Here is a 19443-nt window from a genome sequence, read left to right as displayed (position 1 = left end):
TTCGGAATAGGGACCATTTTAATTGAGTGCTCACATCGCACTGTTTTTGTCATGCAGTATTTTCACAGCCCGAACCTCCAGCGACCGATCAGAGCACATACAAAGTATAGTGGGCTGCCAAATTAACAGTTTCCAGCTGTAGAAAATTTTGTTCCACTTTATATACGGTTCATTGAAAATTGAACTACTGAACTATTTAGTTTTAATTAAACAACAATTAAAAGCACCTCATTCTACGACGAGTTAACGCTAAAAAATACGAAAAATTGCTCAGTAAATAAAAAAGTGGAAATAAAGAATTTTAGTTTTTTAGTAGTATTCCCCGTTTGCAGATTTTCAAAAGAGCCAAATTTTACGGGAAAAGCGCGGATTTGGCAACAGTGATTCTTAGCGAAAATAGGTGACGAGCGCCATGAGGATAGCAAAAAAACATGCAACATAATTTGAAATTAAACAGCTCAACTAGGAAATACTCTGAGCCATAAAAAAAGAGGGCTATACATATAAATATAAGGCCAAGGGGGTGGTTATCGGGATGGGGACAAATTACAACATAAATCGAAGTTCTTTAAAATACCTACAGTCGGCAAAAAAAAGCTTAGGCACACTCCTTAAATCAATATTTGTTGTAGAAAATACCCTTTAACTTATCTAAAAATTTATGAATTACGATTATTTTACATATAAGAGAGGTATTTATTTATGAAATAGGAAAAAAAATCCCTTCATGTACCAAAAGAGGATTAAACTACCTAAACGCAGACCAAAGAAGCTCTAGTCTAGACTGCTCGACTACGAGATCCCCTGAACCCTACAAGCAACTGTAATAATAATAATTCAATAATAATTCAATAATAATTCACACATACACACGCACACACACACACACACACGCATACAAACAAACACACGTGCACACACACACTCACATATACAGGCGATTGCGCTTGGGTTGCGCTGCAGTGTTTGCAATATTAGGAGAACTTATTTGTTGAATAATTGAATTTCTAGACGTACGATCGTAATGAAACTTTCAGAACGTAATCATAATGTTTAAATGTATGTGTATACCGAAGCACAAGTCTCTAGTATTTGATATATGACTTTTACAAAGATGATGGTGGGAGGTGGATTTAGGGGTGGGCGGTAAATTTTAACAAAACCCGAAATTGTCTAAAATTCATCTTAATATACATTTTAAATTTGGAGACTCTAGCTTGAAAGATGTAGGAGATATAATTATTTTAGTGATCTTCGATAAGGTTTTTTATCGATAAAAAAATATCGGAATGAGTTGTCGTTTTTTAGTGATAAGCTCGATATGCGCGTGATATATACGGACATTGAAGTCTCTAGCTCTTATATCTTCTGAAATCGACGCGTTCAAACATACGGTCAGACGGACGGACGGACGGACGGACAGACAGACGGACGGACGGACAGACAGACGGACAGGGCTAAATCGACTCAGCTCGTCGCCCTGATCAAGAATATATATACTTTGTGGGGTTTGCCACGCCTCCTTCTGCCTGTTACATACATTTCAACAAAACCATTATACCCTGAATTCCCATTTTCAATGGGTTCAGGGTATAAAAAGTTGAGGTACAAATCGTCTGACCCGCTTACAGTTAGTTTTTAACATTGCAAACGGTAAATTTAATTTTTTCTTTACTTTGAGACATATACTTGAATTATTATTTTTGTAATTTTTACGAGAGTAATTTGACAATATGGGTCGAGGAAAGCAATTCGCATTAGAAACGCGTCAAATAATAAATCTCTACTTAAAAGGGAAAGGAGTGCTTGAAATTGGCCGAACGATTAGACGATCCCCATCCAGTGTGCAACATATAATAATATCGACCGGGAAACGGCAACACTTGAAATCCTGCCAAGACCAAGCCGTGTTCAAAAATTGAGTGCCAGAGATGAATGCCAAATCTCGGCCACAATAAGCACAGATCCAAAAACATCTGGTCAAAAAAATACAGGAGGATATATTTCTGACCTCTGGAGTTACCGTTCATCCGCAAACTGTTGATTTTCGACGCCAATAAAAAAAGTCTAGAATCTGCTGAGAATCACCTAAACAAGCCGGATTTATTGTGGGATTTAGTAATTTGAATTGACGATGGTCCGGAGGTGTAGGGACACATCTGGATTAGGGAAACTAGCATTAATAGATAGCGAAATGGATAAACATTACTGCGACACAGCTCCAGTTAGGGACTTATTATTTTCAACAAGATAATTACCCGAAACGCACCTCTTATCTCGAGAGGGAGTCGCTTTTATACACACATAATCCCCGCTACAATCTCCAGACCTCAAGCCAATTGAGCACATTTGGAATTTACTCGATAAAAGGATCCGGAGGAATAAAATATCCTCAAAATATTCACTAATTTTTGTTTTAAGCTCCGAGTGGGTGAAAATCGTTATACATAGTTAATAATATGTAGTTTCTTGTAAGTGTACCAGGACATTTTCAACTTGGTTTAGAAGTCAAAGAATTATAAGTCAAATGATTATCAACAGCTAATAAAACCTCTAAAGTGGGGTTATGTATATCCTCAGGTGAGCAGAAAGGAGTTGATCTCACGACATTAATGATTGAGTCTATAAGTAGTGAAATTACTTGAAAGGATTTCACTATTATGATTATTATTACTGAGCCATGTTTCAGTGAGTGCAATATCATATTGTACACTAAAACTGTGCAATGGTACAATGTTATATGAAGATTGCACCGAAGGTAAATTCCAGCCTAGAGCAAATACCTTTCTCATGGTGTCTAGGAGACAGATTGGTCTATACTCTGGAGGTTTGACAGCCTTGGGTAGTAATACCATGTTCTGGGTTTTCCAGGTTGCAGGGAATGTCTCCTGTTATAAAATATTCGTTGTATATATACTATTGTGCATAATACTTGTGTGCGAGTCGAGGGCTAGCTTTAACGCACGATTTGGGATCCCGTCCGGCTCTGGAGCTGTCTTAGTTCTAAGACCTCTGAGAGTTACTAAGATTTCTTCGTCTGTAACTAAAACAATTTGAGTGCTCGTTGAGCTCTGATAAGCAGACTCCGACTCAGGGGCACACGTTTCCACACGTTTCCACAATTGATTTAACCTCCGAGCGATCCGTAGGCTGCACCTGTCTACCTGAGTATAGTCTTTTAACTACTATCTTATATATCCTGCCCCAAGGGTCATATTCGGCTGAGTCACACAACTCTAAGAAGCATTCGCTCTTACTTGCGATACACCCATGGCCTTCTTCAACTCTTTTCTAGCTACCTGGTAAGCTACTTGTTTCTCAAAAAACTTAGACCTTAGATGCATTTGCGTCGAATGTCATCTATTTTTGCATTCCACCAATTTGTTGTCGCGTGAACTGCTTGCGACGTAACATGCTCCTATTGCAGGCACTCCGAATTTGGGCTACCGTTTGGCATGCCCTGTTCTCAGCATTACCATTTGTGCCCAGAGACTGAATGGCATCTGAAAAGCCGCGGGATCAAAAGTATCCAGCCGATACGACTGTCTCCACAAGGTTGACGCCCTGGCAGGTGGCTCACCTATTGTCAACAGAAGTGCCGTATGATCGTTCCCGTATAGCTATCGCAGTGGCTCCATGTTGCTTCCCGAAAGAGGGATGAAGTGACAAATGTCAATCACAGATCCGTATCCAGCCTAACCTAACCTTCAGTCGGAAGGTGAACTCGTGACCAGTGTTGAGCAGTGCAACATCTAGTGTGGCGAAGATCTTCTGTAGGATACGGCCTCTGGCATTTGTTGCGTGATTGCCCCATTATAACGTACATGATTTAAAATCTCCTGCTATAATGGCCTTGCGTCCCCTATCCTCGGCAGCTGAGCTGTATGCTGGGGGCCAAATAGCATCTGTAGAGTTACCATATCAGCCACGTACGTTCGTTGAGTTGCCACATACCCAAAACACAGCTTTGCCATTTGCGTCCGTTGCCCATGCTCTATAGCAGGCGGTCCTACGTCTATAAATTTTGCTCTTATAGTCTGCTCCGTCCGTCTGCTTTTCACCTTTCCGGACGCAGAGGGTACATTTTGGTGGCTTGGTACATGCTTTTACATTGTGACCCATCTCTCAACAGTTGAAACAGGCGCCCTTTAGGTCACAGTCGCTGCCGCATTAGACTGTCATATGACCGTAATCGAGGCACTTGAAACAGAGTTTAGGGTAAACAAGGCTCGGGTGCGGCATACAACCCATCCTATTCTAATTTTGGAAAGCTCGAGCAGAGTTTTAGCTTTTCCAACTGGAAGAGCAACCGTAGCTGATATTTGCTGTCCACTAAAAGCTTACAGAAGATATTTGATGGCCTCAATAGGAAGTGAGCTATCCTTCAGTTCAACCCTGATTGCCTCCTCCTCCTTTAGCTAGCTCATCTACCGCTCGGTCGCCGAAGGGCTTGCCTACCGTTTTTGCAGGGCCTCCGTGCTATGCTCCGTCAACAAAACAACAACAACAACAACAAAAATTTCCCTTTAGCTGTCTTCGCGATGCACCATCAGATATTTTAGATTTAGGTCGTTCTTGACTACGCGAAACATGTCCGCATAGCTGCCATCACCTACACCTGTAATCGCGATAGCATCACTTCTGGTTTGTTTTTGCAGAGGCTTCCACCCTTTAACTACCGTCCAGCTGTTCGAATTGGTCTGTCGACCTGCCTGATTGGATTTACCAGCTGCAGCCCGTAGAGCCATTGGTTCTATTGGGTTCGCTGCGCTTTTATTGGGCCTCTACATTTTTGAGGGAGTTTTTCTCTGCTCAGTGGCAGCTTGCCTCTACCGCTTGGGTGTATCGCAGTTTTTAACCGGTCGGTTACAGAACGCTTCGGCTGTCTTGTGGAGACTGACCAGCATAGCCAGCTCTTATTAACTCATAGTAACTCCTATTTGAGCTAACGCTTCCTTAAGTGATTTGGGTGCCTGGCACTCAACCGTTGGGGAAAAGTCAACGGCTGCGGTAACGCCCTCTGTTGTTGCTGCGGCAATCGCTGCAACGATGAACGGCGCTCGAAAGCTTGCACCTCGTCCTTCATCTTGGCATCCATTTAGCTCCGACTAAATAATATGAGCCTTAGCTTACAGGCCACAATAGCTTCGGGAGCCCGAAGGTATGCAATACTTTAAAAACTGCTTTAAGCAACTTCACTACAGAAGTTAGGCTGCTGTCTTTGATAGGACTTAGCAACTCACCAAAGTTAGTGAGCAGCTGACTGTCCGCTGTAATTTCCAGCACTACTAACAGCTGTTAGAGTGAATCCACCTGATTTTTATTAATTGCGCAAGTGTGAGGCCTAAAGTGACAGTGGATGGGTACCCCGTGAACCACCGCGAATTAGGTTTTTGCTATTTTCAAGGGTCGATGGGTACGTCGCGTATACAGCATACACGTTGACTTCAGATTTTGCATTTGAAGTCCAAATCGAGAAAAACTTAACTTTCTACAGTATTGGAGCTAAACTTGGCTACTAAATTGCTGATGGAGTGTAAATGAGTATTTCGCAGTAGGGGAATGATAAAAGATTCTTTCCAAATTGAAGGGAACACAGAAGTTTCGAAAGACAATTTATACAATTTTATTAATGGTGACTGAAATATGATGTCAACGTCCTAATGGCTGTGGCCGGAGAGGCTGCGGTGACCTTAGGAGCATTAATAGATCGAAAAAAATCTGCAAATAGATCAGAGGAATCCTGCTATCCCAGCACCTAGGACAAATGTGGACGGTAACGTATAAGATAATTCTCATCACAACGAGAATTTAAAAGATTGAAATTAGACTTGGCTTTGAAATATTTAGACCATGTGTCTCATGAACCAGACATTTTAATTTATTAATTAATTAATTAATTCAACAGTCACCATATAAGTCGGTTGCTATGAATTTGGAAGCGTCACTGTTTATACCCTTAACCCATTGAAAATGGGATATTAGGGTATAATGGTTTTGTTGAAATGTATGTAACAAGCAGAACGCGTCGATTTCAGAAGATATAAGAGCTAGAGACGCGCATATCGAGTTTATCACCAAAAACGATAACTCATTCCGATATTTTTATCGATAAAAAACCTTATCGAAGATCACTTAAATAATTATATCTCCTATATCTTTCAAGCTAAGATGTATATTAAGATAAATTTTATACAATTTCGATTTTTGTTAAAATTTACCCCCCACCCCTAAATCCACCCCCTCACCATCATCTTTGTAAAAGTCGTATATCAAATACTACAGACGTGCTTCGGTATACACATACATTTAAACATTATGATTACGTTCTGAAAGTTTCATTACGATCGTACGTCTAGAAATTAAATTATTCAACAAATAAGTTCTCCTAATATTGCCAACACTGCAGCTCATCCAAAGCGCAAACGCCTGTATATGCGTGTGTGTGTGGGTATGCGTGTGTTTATTTGTATGTGTATGTGTGTGCGTGTATTTGTTTGTATGCGTTTTTGTGTGTGCGTGTGTGTGTGCTAACTATTATTGAAATATCAGTTGCTTGTAGGGTTCAGGGGATCTCGTAGTCGAGCAGTCTTGACTACAGCTTTCTTACTTGTTTTACCCTGAACCCATTGAAAATGGGAAATCAGGGTATATTACAGGGTATTTTTCGATATGCCACGCACCCAAAGAGGCGTTACAATATTATTTGGGGAATCGATAGAGGAGGTTACTGGTCACTATCTAGCTCTTATACTTTAGATTTACTTTTCTTGTGAATGACAGTTTTTATAAAATATGCAAACTGATGTTGTTTATATTCGGTCAAATAAGTTCCCGGAAATTCTCATTTTAAATTTTCACATTGAGAATATTTCAATACTTTTTGTCCCAGGTTAGCACAACTGTCAGCCACTATTCTGTACATTTTTATTATTCTCTCTTCAAATGAAGAATTTGTGAATTCGTTTTGCTCATTCGGAATTTCTACCGGAGGGCCAAACCACCAATAAAGAATATTATCTTGGCGTCATGAGCTGTTTAAGAGAGGATTTCGTCGCAAAAGACCAGAATTGTGGCGGAACAACAGTTGGATTTCGCACAACGATAATGCACTAGCGCACAAAGCGATCAATTATGAACGAGTTTTTTAATAAAAAGTCAACAATTATGATCGAACCACCACCGTACTCTCCAGGTATGGCACCGTGTGATTTTTTTCCCGTTTCAAATTTCCACTTCATGGAACCCATTCTGAGAGCATTGAAGACATTAAACATAATTTGCAACGAGAACTGAAGGCCATCCCGGAATTCAGTTTTAAAAACAATTTCGATTATTAGATTGTCGTTGGGAGAAGTGTGTTGTCTCAGAAGGCACATATTTTGAAGGGTATACAATAAATTTAGATGATTAATAAGTTTTTTTTGGGGTTATTTAAAATATCCGGGTACTTACTTGACAAATTGTATACTGACTTCAGTAAAGCATTTGAATCAGTACATCATCATCCTATTTAAAGGGAAGAACCCAAAGAGTCTTGCTGAGAAAAGGTACTTCTTTCGTCTGGTGTAGCTCAGGGTAGCCATTAAGGGCCATGACTCTTTTTATACCCTGAACCCATTGAAAATGGGATATCAGGGTACAATGTTGTTGTGTAAAAGAATGTAACAGGCAGAAGGAATCATCGCAGACCCCATAAAGTATATATATTCTTGATCAGCACATTGAGCTGAGTCGATATAACCCTGTCCAGACGGATAGACGTCCGTCCGTCTGTCCGTCCGTCCGTCCGTCCGTCCGTCCGTAAATCCGTCTGTCCGTGTGAGCGCCGATATTTCAGAAGATATAAGAGCTAGAGAGAAATTTTGTGTGCATACTCGTGTATACCATACGCAGTACGATAACTTTGTTATAAAAGAAGTGCAAAATGATTAGAATATCAGCTTGGAGGGTTCAGGGTATCTCCTAGTCAAGCAGTCTCGACTAGAGACTTCCACATCTTAAAGGCTGGAGTCTCCAAATTTAAAATGTATATTGATATACATTTTATGCAATTTCGGATTTTGTTAAAATTTACCCCCACCCCTTTATCCACTCCCTCACCATCAAATTTTTGAAAGGCATAATTCAAATACTAGAGACTTGTGCTTCGGAATGCACATTTATTTAAACAATATGATCACGTTCTGAATGTTTCATTGAGATTGTACGTCTAGCCGTACCGTACTAAATGTGATTTTTTATTAGTTTCTTTAAGATAAGTCGAGAGTCCTCGACTAGAGTTTTCTTACTTCTTAATTATAAATTGCTTATTACTTATTAATATTTAAACTTTAATCTATTGCTTTAGGATGCCAGCGGAGCCTTCGGATGAAATACCTGGTCCACAGGTCCCAAAAACCGAACTGGAGGAATTGCAGATTAAATCGCAGAGTGTTGCTGATGAGGTAACTACAATTTTAAAAAATTCCTAATTTACTATTTATGAAGCTGTAATTTTCCTACCCATTCCCTATATGTACCCCCGTAACATTATATTTTTAAAGCCTGTATTTCAATTAATAGAGATTGGAAAGATGCATACGTTTCAATTTTATATTCACGATCTAAAAGTCACATGAATAATGTATATATATATATTAAGCAATTAATTTCCCATAGCAAGACAACACTGCAACCCATCAGTTGCTAGAAGGGTTTTTTGTCCGCCCGTTCCTATTTATGAACGCGTCAATCTTAGAATATATGAGGTTCTCTTTAAAAATATATAGTCAGTTCATCTTACTTATTTCAATTTTATGTTTGACCGACCCGCTGATCATTGCTATACGAATTCGCCGAGAATTCGCCAGATTTAAAGAGATCTTGTTAGTTTTCTTATTTATTAATAAGGATTTAGTATAAAACAGTTTAAAATATTATTTAATATAAATATGTATTATATTTCAGTCTTTGGAAAGTACACGGCGAATGCTTGCTCTCTGCGAAGAGGTAAGATACGTTATATTTACAAGCTCTAAACACCTTATTGTCTGGATTTTTGTCTGCTTGACATTGTTAAAATTTCTGTGATCAGTGATAATGGTATTTATTTAATTACAACAAATTGATATTATTAAGTCTAATACTTACGTTTTAGAATATAAATTAATATAGTTGGGCTCTCTCATGGAAAAGTAAACAAAAATGTTAAGGATCTATAAATAAAAAAAAAAAAAACAATAAAGCAAACTCTAGTCGAGAGGGCTCGATGAACCAAAGTAATAAAAATGTACATTTAGCATGGTTAAAATTCTGGATTCTGGATTAGATCCTGAGACTTCCCGATCGAGCGTTACGCCGCTAATCACAACCACTAACCAGAGAGCACATAGACCGGACACGTAGTGTAAAGTGTTTTGCACACTTATTTTCGAGGGTAATCTCCCAGTCAACTTCGTATTTGCTCGGCTCATCACTTTTAGGGGTCGGACTACAAAAATATGCGAGAGCACAATCATTTCGCTTTATGCGTTCGACCGAGATGGTCGATGGTTGAACAAAAGATCTCTCTACGCTCAATGTTTCCCTTGCTCTCTCTCTCTCTCTCTCTCGATGCTCTTTGCTCTTTCAAATGTGTATATGTGTGTATGCATGTGAGCACAAGCAGCAGCTCTGAGCTGCCAGCTCACGAAAATTGAAATTTCTTCGCAGCAAGAACCCATGCCTTCCCTTCTGTGTGAAGAGTATACCGAACTTATCAAACCGTTTGCCAAGCTCGTACAAAATATGTATATGTGTTTTCGATTTTATTTGTGGAAAGGGTATGAAAGCGTTGGTGCTCATAGTGACATGCTTTCGCGACGAGCGTGCACGCATACACTCTCCCTTGCTACATGTACTATGAGCATTTGTGTGCCTGTGTGCGAAGCTCTTGCTGCCAGTAGCAATTTTAAATCCCAGCATTTGCATTTGGTCGATCTTGTGAAGTGCTCACATACATACATACGTACATATGTATGTACATATATACATTTGATTGTGTGTACGCATGGGCTGCGATGCTTACAATTATGGGAGATCACTTGTAGAAGCATTTCTATGCCTATGTGATTTCATATGTGCGTGTGTGTATGGGCATGTGTGCTTGGGAGATGAACATTGGCGTGTGCCTGCCTCAACTTAGAATGATGTGAACGATTTTGGGCTTTTGTAGCCTTATTGACTAGCTAAAGCGACAAGTGCATGTGTGTAGTATATTGACTGGCGAGTAACTCGCACTTATATTTAAGCACCTGATTTCATTTCAATGAATGCATTTTTTTTAATACTTGATATGCACTTGTCAATACAGCGTATAAGTTTTTTTTACTTGCATGCATGTATATATAATAACAGGTGCAAGGGATTGCATTCCATTAGCTTAATGAACTAAATCAGGTATTACATATTTTTAAAAAATGCATTCATTGAAATGAAATCAGGTGCTTAAATATAAGCGCGAGTTACTCGCCAGTCAATATACTACACACATGCACTTGTCGCTTTAGCTAGTCAATAAAGCTACAAAAGCCCAAAATCGTTCACATCATTCTAAGTTGAGGCAGGCACACGCCAATGTTCATCTCCCAAGCACACATGCCCATACACACACGCACATATGAAATCACATAGGCATAGAAATGCTTCTACAAGTGATCTCCCATAATTGTAAGCATCGCAGCCCATGCGTATGTATATCAAATGTATATATGTACATACATATGTACGTATGTATGTATGTATGTGAGCACTTCACAAGATCGACCAAATGCAAATGCTGGGATTTAAAATTGCTACTGGCAGCAAGAGCTTCGCACACAGGCACACAAATGCTCATAGTACATGTAGCAAGGGAGAGTGTGTGCGTGCACGCTCGTCGCGAAAGCATGTCACTATGAGCACCAACGCTTTCATACCCTTTCCACAAATAAAATCGAAAACACATATACATATTTTGTACGAGCTTGGCAAACGGTTTGATAAGTTCGGTATACTCTTCACACAGAAGGGAAGGCATGGGTTCTTGCTGCGAAGAAATTTCAATTTTCGTGAGCTGGCAGCTCAGAGCTGCTGCTTGTGCTCACATGCATACACACACATATACACATTTGAGAGAGCAAAGAGCACAGAGAGAGAGAGAGAGAGAGAGAGAGAGAGCAAGGGAAACATTGAGCACAGAGGGATTGCATATTTGTATGTACATACATTTACAGGTGCATGCAAGTAAAAAAAAAGTGTAAAAAATGCAAGTGCACTTGTCAGTGCGCCTTCTACCATGACGCCACCCCTCTCTTCGAATTTGCAATGTCAAAACTGAAATAGATGCAACGCCATCTAGAACTAAACGAAACTAACTGCTGATATGATTCTAAGAATGTACTAGAAGATGTTTGAATGTATGTGTGCACACGTATAGGAAAACTGCTGTTGAAGCACGTGCGTTTGTTAATTGGCCAAACATTTTGTTATTTTTTAACGTCGATTGACTAAACCGAATTAAATGAAACTTTCAGCATATATCTACATATTCTATTGAATAACTGACAAATTTGAAAAAATTAAAAATCATTCAGATTGATAATGTTTTAATCGATAACAAAATATCGGGAATAGTTATCGGTTTTTAAAGATAAACTCGACATCCGCGCTGTATATACGGTCATTTAAAAAAATCAAGTCTCTAGCTTTTATATCTTCTGAAATCGACGCGTTCAAACATACGGACAGACGGACGGACGGATGGACGGACTGACGGACGGACGGACAGACAGACGGACAGGGCTAAATCGACTCAGCTCGTCACCCTGATCAAGAATATTTATACTTTGTGGGGTCTGCCACGCCTCTTTCTGCCTGTTACATACTTTTTCATATTTATTTTATATATAATTATTTTATATATAATATTTTTGCTATCCAATGCCCCCTACTATCCAAGACATTTTGGTGCATGGGCATCAAATAATGGAAACCTGTATACTTCTAGTTGGGAGTTTGAGGGAGCACGCATCTGAAGCGCGAAAATCTCATTCTAGGAAGTGCAGGCGATTACAAAATATAAGTGGCGTATTCAATAGAGCACTAGACACATCAAACCCACTTATTTCTAGTCTCAGTTTGAAAGAACAAGCTCGCCGAATGAGAAAAAAAGAAATGCCTAAATATAGCTTCGAACATTCTGAAAAATTTGGAAGGATTCCTAGTTCAACCAAACGCGAAGAAGAGGAAGATGATACTGAAGACACCTATGAAAATAAAGATGGAATGAATTGTAATGAGTTGGAATAAGAAAATTATAGCTAAAACTATATTCACGGTTAGCCCATAAAAGCTTGTCTGGGACTAGAATTTTCGTTGCAATGAGCGGATGGACACTAAAAGAGAAAAGGGTGGGAGCGTGGCTCTATTTAAAAAATAAAAAATCCGAAATTATAAAAAAAAATCGTAATAGTATGTATAGAAAATTTCTTCAGGGACAATTAAAGCCAAAAATTCGGTCTTTTTACCCATAGTGCAGTGTTGTCAAAAAGATAATAGTTAAAAAATCACCTTTTATATATACATATGTCGTTATTTAGAAACGTTTAAGCACTATTGACGCCAGGGGAATTGAATTACGAAATACATATATACTCAGGCTGAGAGCCGAAAATCAATATGACCTGGCAGATATATCGGCGCGTAGATATGAGAGCGTGGCATTTGGGAAAAGGTATGTACCTACACTTTTAGATAATTCAATAAGATCGACCAGCTGAAAATCATCAATTCCTACAGGCAGAAAGAGTTTCGCTAGTAGGGACAAAATATTTATACATAACTATACATATACATATCTTAAAGAGTGAGTGTGTGCACGCTCGTATCAAAATCACATTCTCTATGAACATCAAGGCTACCCTTTCCAAACATTGTCTATGAGCACGGCTAACACTTTGAAGAGCTCGGGATACTCTTCACTCCGAAGAGATGACATAGGGTCTTATTATCAACAAATTTAAATTCAAACTCAATACATGCATGATTATTTATATTGGAAAAGAGCGATCAAGAAGAAAGTCAAGCGAGACTTCGTTCAAAAGTTAACAATCTCAGCTGAGCGCTTCAGAGAATTTATTATGGTCGGTTTCTAATGATTAAATTTTATTGCACAATATCTGGCCAATAATAAGCTGGAGATAAACGTTATCACCTAGAGCTTCAAAGCTAGAATGTTAAACTTTTGCACATTAGCCAATGTTATAATTTTATAAAGATAAAAGACTCAAATTCTGCTATATTTTAGGCACTATTGATTCTAGAGTCCTAAAATTTGGTATATATACTAGGTTGGCCAGTCAAGTTTAAGGAGCTGTGGTGGTTTTAAGTTTAAGAGCTAGAAGCTTCAAATTTGGATAGTTGAGTCACTAGTGATCTCCTCTATCCATGACCAAAAAATAATGGTTGCGCCTCTTTACAGGCGTGGCTTTTCGTAAAATACTTTGTAATGTTCACATATTTTTGGCGTAAGCATTCATATTTTGCAGTTAGATTACCGTTAGCTTGTTCTATGAACTAATCGGAGAAGACTGCATTATCTACAGTATAAGCAAGAAACTTAGCTACAATAAATAAATTGCTGACGGGATGTGAATCAGTATTCTGCAGTTGGTAACGGTCGACTGCAACGTTCTTACTTGTTGATTGTGTGTTTCTCAACGGGCAAACATTTGCTTAAATTTTAGAATTTGAAATGAAAAATTGTGCAATTGCGTGTATTGTGGAAAAAATTTGTTTTTCGAATTACATTATTATTTATGTATTCTTATTAAACTGAACTATAAATACTAATTCCAAGATAGAAACTATTATTAATATATATACCTATACAATACTAACACTTATCTAAACACTTTTACAAACTATTTACATTGCATTTTGCTGCACACCAGAGCAAGGAGGCAGGAATACGTACACTTGTAGCCCTTGATGATCAAGGAGGTGAGTCCACTACTAACACAACAATATATCACATATTTATAGGGTATAAATCATAAAATTAGTGATTTGCATAGATTGTATACAGATTACAGAAATACAGATCATAAAGCAGCATACATACACGTATTACAATATTTAAACTAAAAAAAAAAAAATTACATAACTGGAGACATCACTGATTTGTGTATATCTCAGATTCGACATTCTATGTTACAAGCCCAATATATAAAATTTTTCCTGAATATAAAAGAGATGTAATTTATAGAATTGATTGATGCAAGCTCGTAGAATTATAATAATAAATTACATAACTTAATTATATACATATGTACATATATTTTACGAGTTTACCGCGCACATGATAGCTATTCATGTGACTCTTTTGAGACTTAAAAAAGTTTTAGATTATCAATAACCCCTCCAATTTTAATGAAATACATTTTCTTACAGCGATTTTATCTATACATGAAATATATTTGATACAAGAATAACGGAAAACTTTAAAAAAGAGATTTTATTCAAATATTCATTCCTTAAGAAGCAACGATGATATATGCATATACTGAACGAATAGACTTGTCTATGATGGTGTTTCGTTTCGTATTGATCATTATTCTTCAAAGCCCGGGCTTTTAAAAACTCATGTTTATTTTCAACCCTTTATTCCAGTTCGTCTATTGCTGAGTGTGTAAAACTCAGAATTGATTAATTAAATATTCTTATTATACTCATTCACGAAATTTAATTCAGCGCTCTAGCTCCAAAACTAGAGGCTTGAAATTTGGAATATATACTCTTGTATTTATTCAATTTAGTGTAAAAATTGTTCGGATCCGCCCACTAGGGGTGTGGCAAATTGGGTAATGCATTTTTCGATATTCCAGAAATCACATTAGTTAAAGAGATAGAACGCTGAAACTTGGAATGTAGATTCGTGCTGAACACCCAAGATCACAAGCTGTGACGGACATATCTACGGACGTATCTCCTAGAGTTTTTAAGCTAGAACGTTGAAATTTTGATAATAAGCTAATGTTATGATAATTTAAAGATTAATTAAAGCAATTAAGAAAGAAAAAGTCAAGACTGCGCGACTACGAAATCCCCTGAACCCTTCGAAGAATCGATATTTCACAATAATTCTTCGCGTCTTTCTTTAAGGATGCAAGCATAAACACGCATTGGCTTCAGTGTGGGCATTCTAAGAAACTTAATTGCTTAATAACTTCTCATGTTGATAAACCATGCTAATGAAAATTTCGGATCGTGATTATAATATTAAAATGCGTGTATGTGTCAAAACACAAAGAGAGGGTGGTGTATAGAGGTGGGGGGTAAATTTTAATAAATGATTATTTTAATAATGGAATTTTATAAAATACACATGAGTCTACATTTAAAATCTAATTTTTATAACTGGTTTTCTATAAGGTTTTTAATCGATAGCAAACTATCAGGAACAGTTATCGATTTTTTGAGAAAAACTTGATATGCGCATGACATGGACCTAGGAAACAAATTTCAAGTCCTTAGCTCTTATATCTTCTGAGATAAACGCATTCATACATACGGACGGACGTACAGACAGAGGAAAGGGGTTTGCCTGCTACATAAATGAAACCAAGGCAATATACCCGGATATCCCATTGAAATTGGGGTCAGGGCTTACAATTCAAAATTGCTATTTTTTGGGCAGTATTAACGCTAGCAACCTGAAATTTATATACGCGGGTTGACCAGCCAAGTTCAATGAGCTTGGTTACCAATTTCGCCTAATACTTTGACGATGTGAATACACTCATTTGCTGTGTCCAAGAAATTGTGGATCCTGCCTCATCATCGTTTTCCACCAGTTCCATGTCCACTAGCTGGTTAACGACGTTTGCAAATAGTTTCCACGGCGAATTGTACCTAGCAGCTAATCCAATTAACCATTCGGGCATCTCCTTTGTGGCATGAGATCAGATAATTCAGCTTTCTTGTGTCCCTGATATTATTCCGTATGTGAATCAAGTCGGAGAACAAATTGAAGACCACTTGTAGAAAAAGTCTTTGAACTGTTCGCTTTGAGTAGCTTTTATTGAATCAACAAATCATAAGAATAAAAAAAAATCTCTAAAGCAAAATGTGCATAGATTTCTTATTATATATCTCTGCCTCTGAAGGCAGCAGAGCGAGAGAGCGCAGAATATAAGTTAACACACAAAGTTACTCCAAACGCGCTCGAATTAACTCAGCAACAGTGTTAGTGCACTGAGCCCAAGGCGACTACCGCCACGCGCGCTGCGTCAGCATTCCCACAAAAACAGCAACAACAATAGACCTCCACCACGTGCGCTGCATCAGCATTCCCACGGAGTCGAAGAACAACAACAACTGCAGCGGCACCAGCTACTACAACAACAAGCCGCAACGGCATCGGCAGCGACTCCAACAACAAGCCACAGCTGCATCGGCAGCGATGCAATAGCAGCGTATAATTGTATCCCGCGGAATTGTATCCTAGTAAAGGATCGCGCTCAATATTTAGATCGTGCCCCATCGCTACGCCTTGTTCGTTAACTATTCTGTGGAACAACAATCATCGCCGACATATTCTGTAGTGTCGTTCCGCAGAAGAACGCATACGAACTCAGTGCTGCCCGAGAGTCCCAAGTCACCTGGAACGCCACCGGATACAGGACAAAAAGGATAAACCCAAGGAGCCAACGCGGAGGTCGCCGAATGTATAGAATAATACGTAAGCTAGTGAATAAGAAAGAATCCAATAAAGCAAATACAAAAACAAAAAAAGAAAAATCACTTGTGATAAGAAAAAAAAGGTAAACAATTAAAAAAAAGTTAAGTCTAAGAAAAAATTTTAAATTCCAACAAATAAGTGACTACGATTAATCGAGCTCAAAAATTAAATCTAAAAATCAAGCACACTAAGGAAAGAAGTATAAATTCCAACTAATAAGTGACAACAATTAAACTCAATAAGAAACAAATTTTTGATAATTTAAATAATTTGATAATAAGAAAATATATTCTATTAAGAATTCATTACACACTAAAACACTCACATTTTTACGAAAACTAAATATTGTCCGTCTGAAACCGAAACAGTGGATTGGACGGAAACGCTAACCGACGTACCAGTTATATCCCTTTCTCCAGAAAACCAAGAAGAACTGCCAGAATTAGCGAAGTTTGTTAGAGAATTCTCTGGAAATCCTACCGAGTTCGGTTCATAGAAAAAGAAAATATCACGTATTATGAGCTTGTACGACGGTAGGGAAGATACACAGGTTATTATCTCATGACGCTAGCAATTCGTAACAAGGTTACCGGCGAAGCTGACGTAATCCTTGAATCATATTACACGCTTCTGACATGGAATGCTATCTTAAAATGTTTAACAGATCATTTCGCTGATAAACGCGATCTGAAAATACTAGAGTACCAGCTATTCTCGCTCACTCAAGGCAAAATGACCATTGCCGAATACTATCAGCTCTCCAAGATCCAAGCATTAGGGCTTTCACTCAGACCTGTCGAGAAAAGGTTTTGGATACTTCTGTTAGAGGACTAAACGGTGATTTACCCACAATACTGGCGATCAAAGAGCCTCGTGATCTCAGCCATGCTCTATACTTGTGCGAGCTGGTTGAGAACGAAGAACAACGAAATGCTTTTACTCCTAGGTTCCGGCAAACACCCCCAACACTGCCCCCTAGACAGTCCTCCGTTCCTAGGCTCGCACTCCATAAACAGCAGTTACCAAATACAATTACTAGCTACTACGAACATTAACTCAGATCCAATCCAATGGGAATTCCAGCGAATAACACGCCCTGTAGCTTCCACAATACTAGACCAACACGCATTCTGCATCTCATATCTCATGAACAATATGGTGGGAGATCATTGTATCCACCAGCAAGCCCTGTAGCTCCTAAGCCGGAACCTAAACCTGTAGCTAATGAAGTTGAATGATCTCTTCGCGCCGGTCGTATCAATTATATGGATAGACGTTCGCCCAATGATCGCTTTGGAAAGCAGCCCCTCTCCCAGGTGGGCCGCAACCTAAGTTTCCAAAGCCGTACCATCTGGAGCGGGAGCACCTATGTAACGCAAGACGGTACCACACTTAATATCCTTATTGACACTGGCTCAAGCCAAAATTATATTCAACCCCATTTAATTAAAAATCTGAAAATAAATAAAAATAAATTCTTCGTCAACTCCGTTGGCGGACCAATCCTAATCACCCACCACACCTACATCGCTCTATTTGGCTTCCTATTACTAACATTCCACGGTATCCTTGGTAACGATGCTCTAAAAGAATTCCAGGCCATAAGAAACGACAAAGATATTACAATGACGCTAGATGGCAATTACAAGATCCATTTGGATCAGCTACATACCCAATCAGTGAACAACATAAAAGTCAGAACAGAACATATGACTCCGGCCCAAGTCGAACAATTAGACTCCCTTACGCAAAAACATCCCAATTTTTTCGCAGATTCGGATGAAAAGGACCTGAGATTTTTCCTAAGACTTGCTAGCTACCATAGAAGGAGTAAACTCCCGACTACACCAAGCTCGCTAAGCCCTTAACTAACCTATTAAAGGGCGGAAACGGAAGTCTTTCAAAAAATATCTCCAATGAGACCATCATAACACTAGACCACGACGCAATAGATTCCTTTAATAAAGTCAAAAAAGCCTTAGTGAATGAATACACTTGACTATGATGGTGTTTAGTTTCGTATTGATCTTTATTATTCTGAGCCTGGGTTTATATACCCAGACTCATGTATAATTTCAACCCTTAAATCTAATGTATCTATTGCTGAGTGTGTAAGGCTCAGCATTGGGCTATTACATATTCTTATCTTATCGCTGAGTGTGTAAGACTCCGCGTTGGTCTATTAGCTATTCTTATCCTATCGCTGAGTTTGTAAGGCTCAGCGCTCGTCTCGCTCTTCGTAATCTGACTCTGGGGTTGCAAGGGTTGGTCTTCATTTGTATATTTATGCAGTCCGTACATGTGGCCCTTATCGCTATCACAGCGCACTACCTGCTAGTCGCTGAGTGCGTCGGAGGCATGTATACGATCATCGTATATTCATATGTTCATGCCTGAACATTCTGCGGATGGCCAAGTGTGTGACTTCCGGAATTGCTGTCTGTGGAAATCTTAATAATATACAGGACAAATACAAATTTGATAATTGTTAATATTCTTGACGAAATGATCATCAATCCAATCCTTATGTTCGTGCCTGAACATTCTGCGGGGCCCAGAGTGTGTGACATCCAGATAAACCGAGTGTGCCACCAGTACCTTGGACTTTTGCTTAGGTGGCGGCTCCCATGCCAAGTGAAGTCGAGCCTCTTTGAAGAACTTCCGCGGCTTTTGGGTGTCATCATTTGTTGCATTAGTATAGC

The 19443-nt window shown here is 38.7% G+C and overlaps 1 protein-coding gene and 1 long non-coding RNA gene across 4 annotated transcripts in view; both read left to right on the top strand.

The window, feature by feature from the left end:
• The window catches only part of LOC149092497 (uncharacterized), a 171868-nt gene that overhangs the window by 53303 nt on the left and 99122 nt on the right, over nt 1-19443 (top strand). The gene's annotated exons all lie outside the window — the stretch shown is intronic.
• Nucleotides 1-19443, top strand: part of Snap25 (Synaptosomal-associated protein 25kDa) — a 95697-nt gene that overhangs the window by 4508 nt on the left and 71746 nt on the right. For 2 of the 3 annotated variants that reach the window (XM_089261333.1, XM_089261342.1), the window contains 3 exons: nt 8351-8447; nt 8950-8991; nt 13953-14001. In XM_089261333.1, the coding sequence (XP_089117459.1) occupies nt 8352-8447; nt 8950-8991; nt 13953-14001 (187 nt within the window). In that variant the 5' untranslated portion in view covers nt 8351. Of the gene's footprint in view, nt 1-8350; nt 8448-8949; nt 8992-13952; nt 14002-19443 lie in introns of those variants that run through there. The other variant, XM_089261335.1, reaches the window with a different exon arrangement.

The sequence above is a fragment of the Drosophila navojoa genome, chromosome 2 (genome assembly GCF_054131105.1).
Source record: "Drosophila navojoa isolate 15081-1374.11 chromosome 2, UAZ_NAV_1.0, whole genome shotgun sequence".
NCBI classification, from domain to species: domain Eukaryota; kingdom Metazoa; phylum Arthropoda; class Insecta; order Diptera; family Drosophilidae; genus Drosophila; species Drosophila navojoa.
The sequence above is the reverse complement of the archived record's forward strand: the minus strand, read 5'-3'. Positions and strand labels throughout refer to the sequence as shown.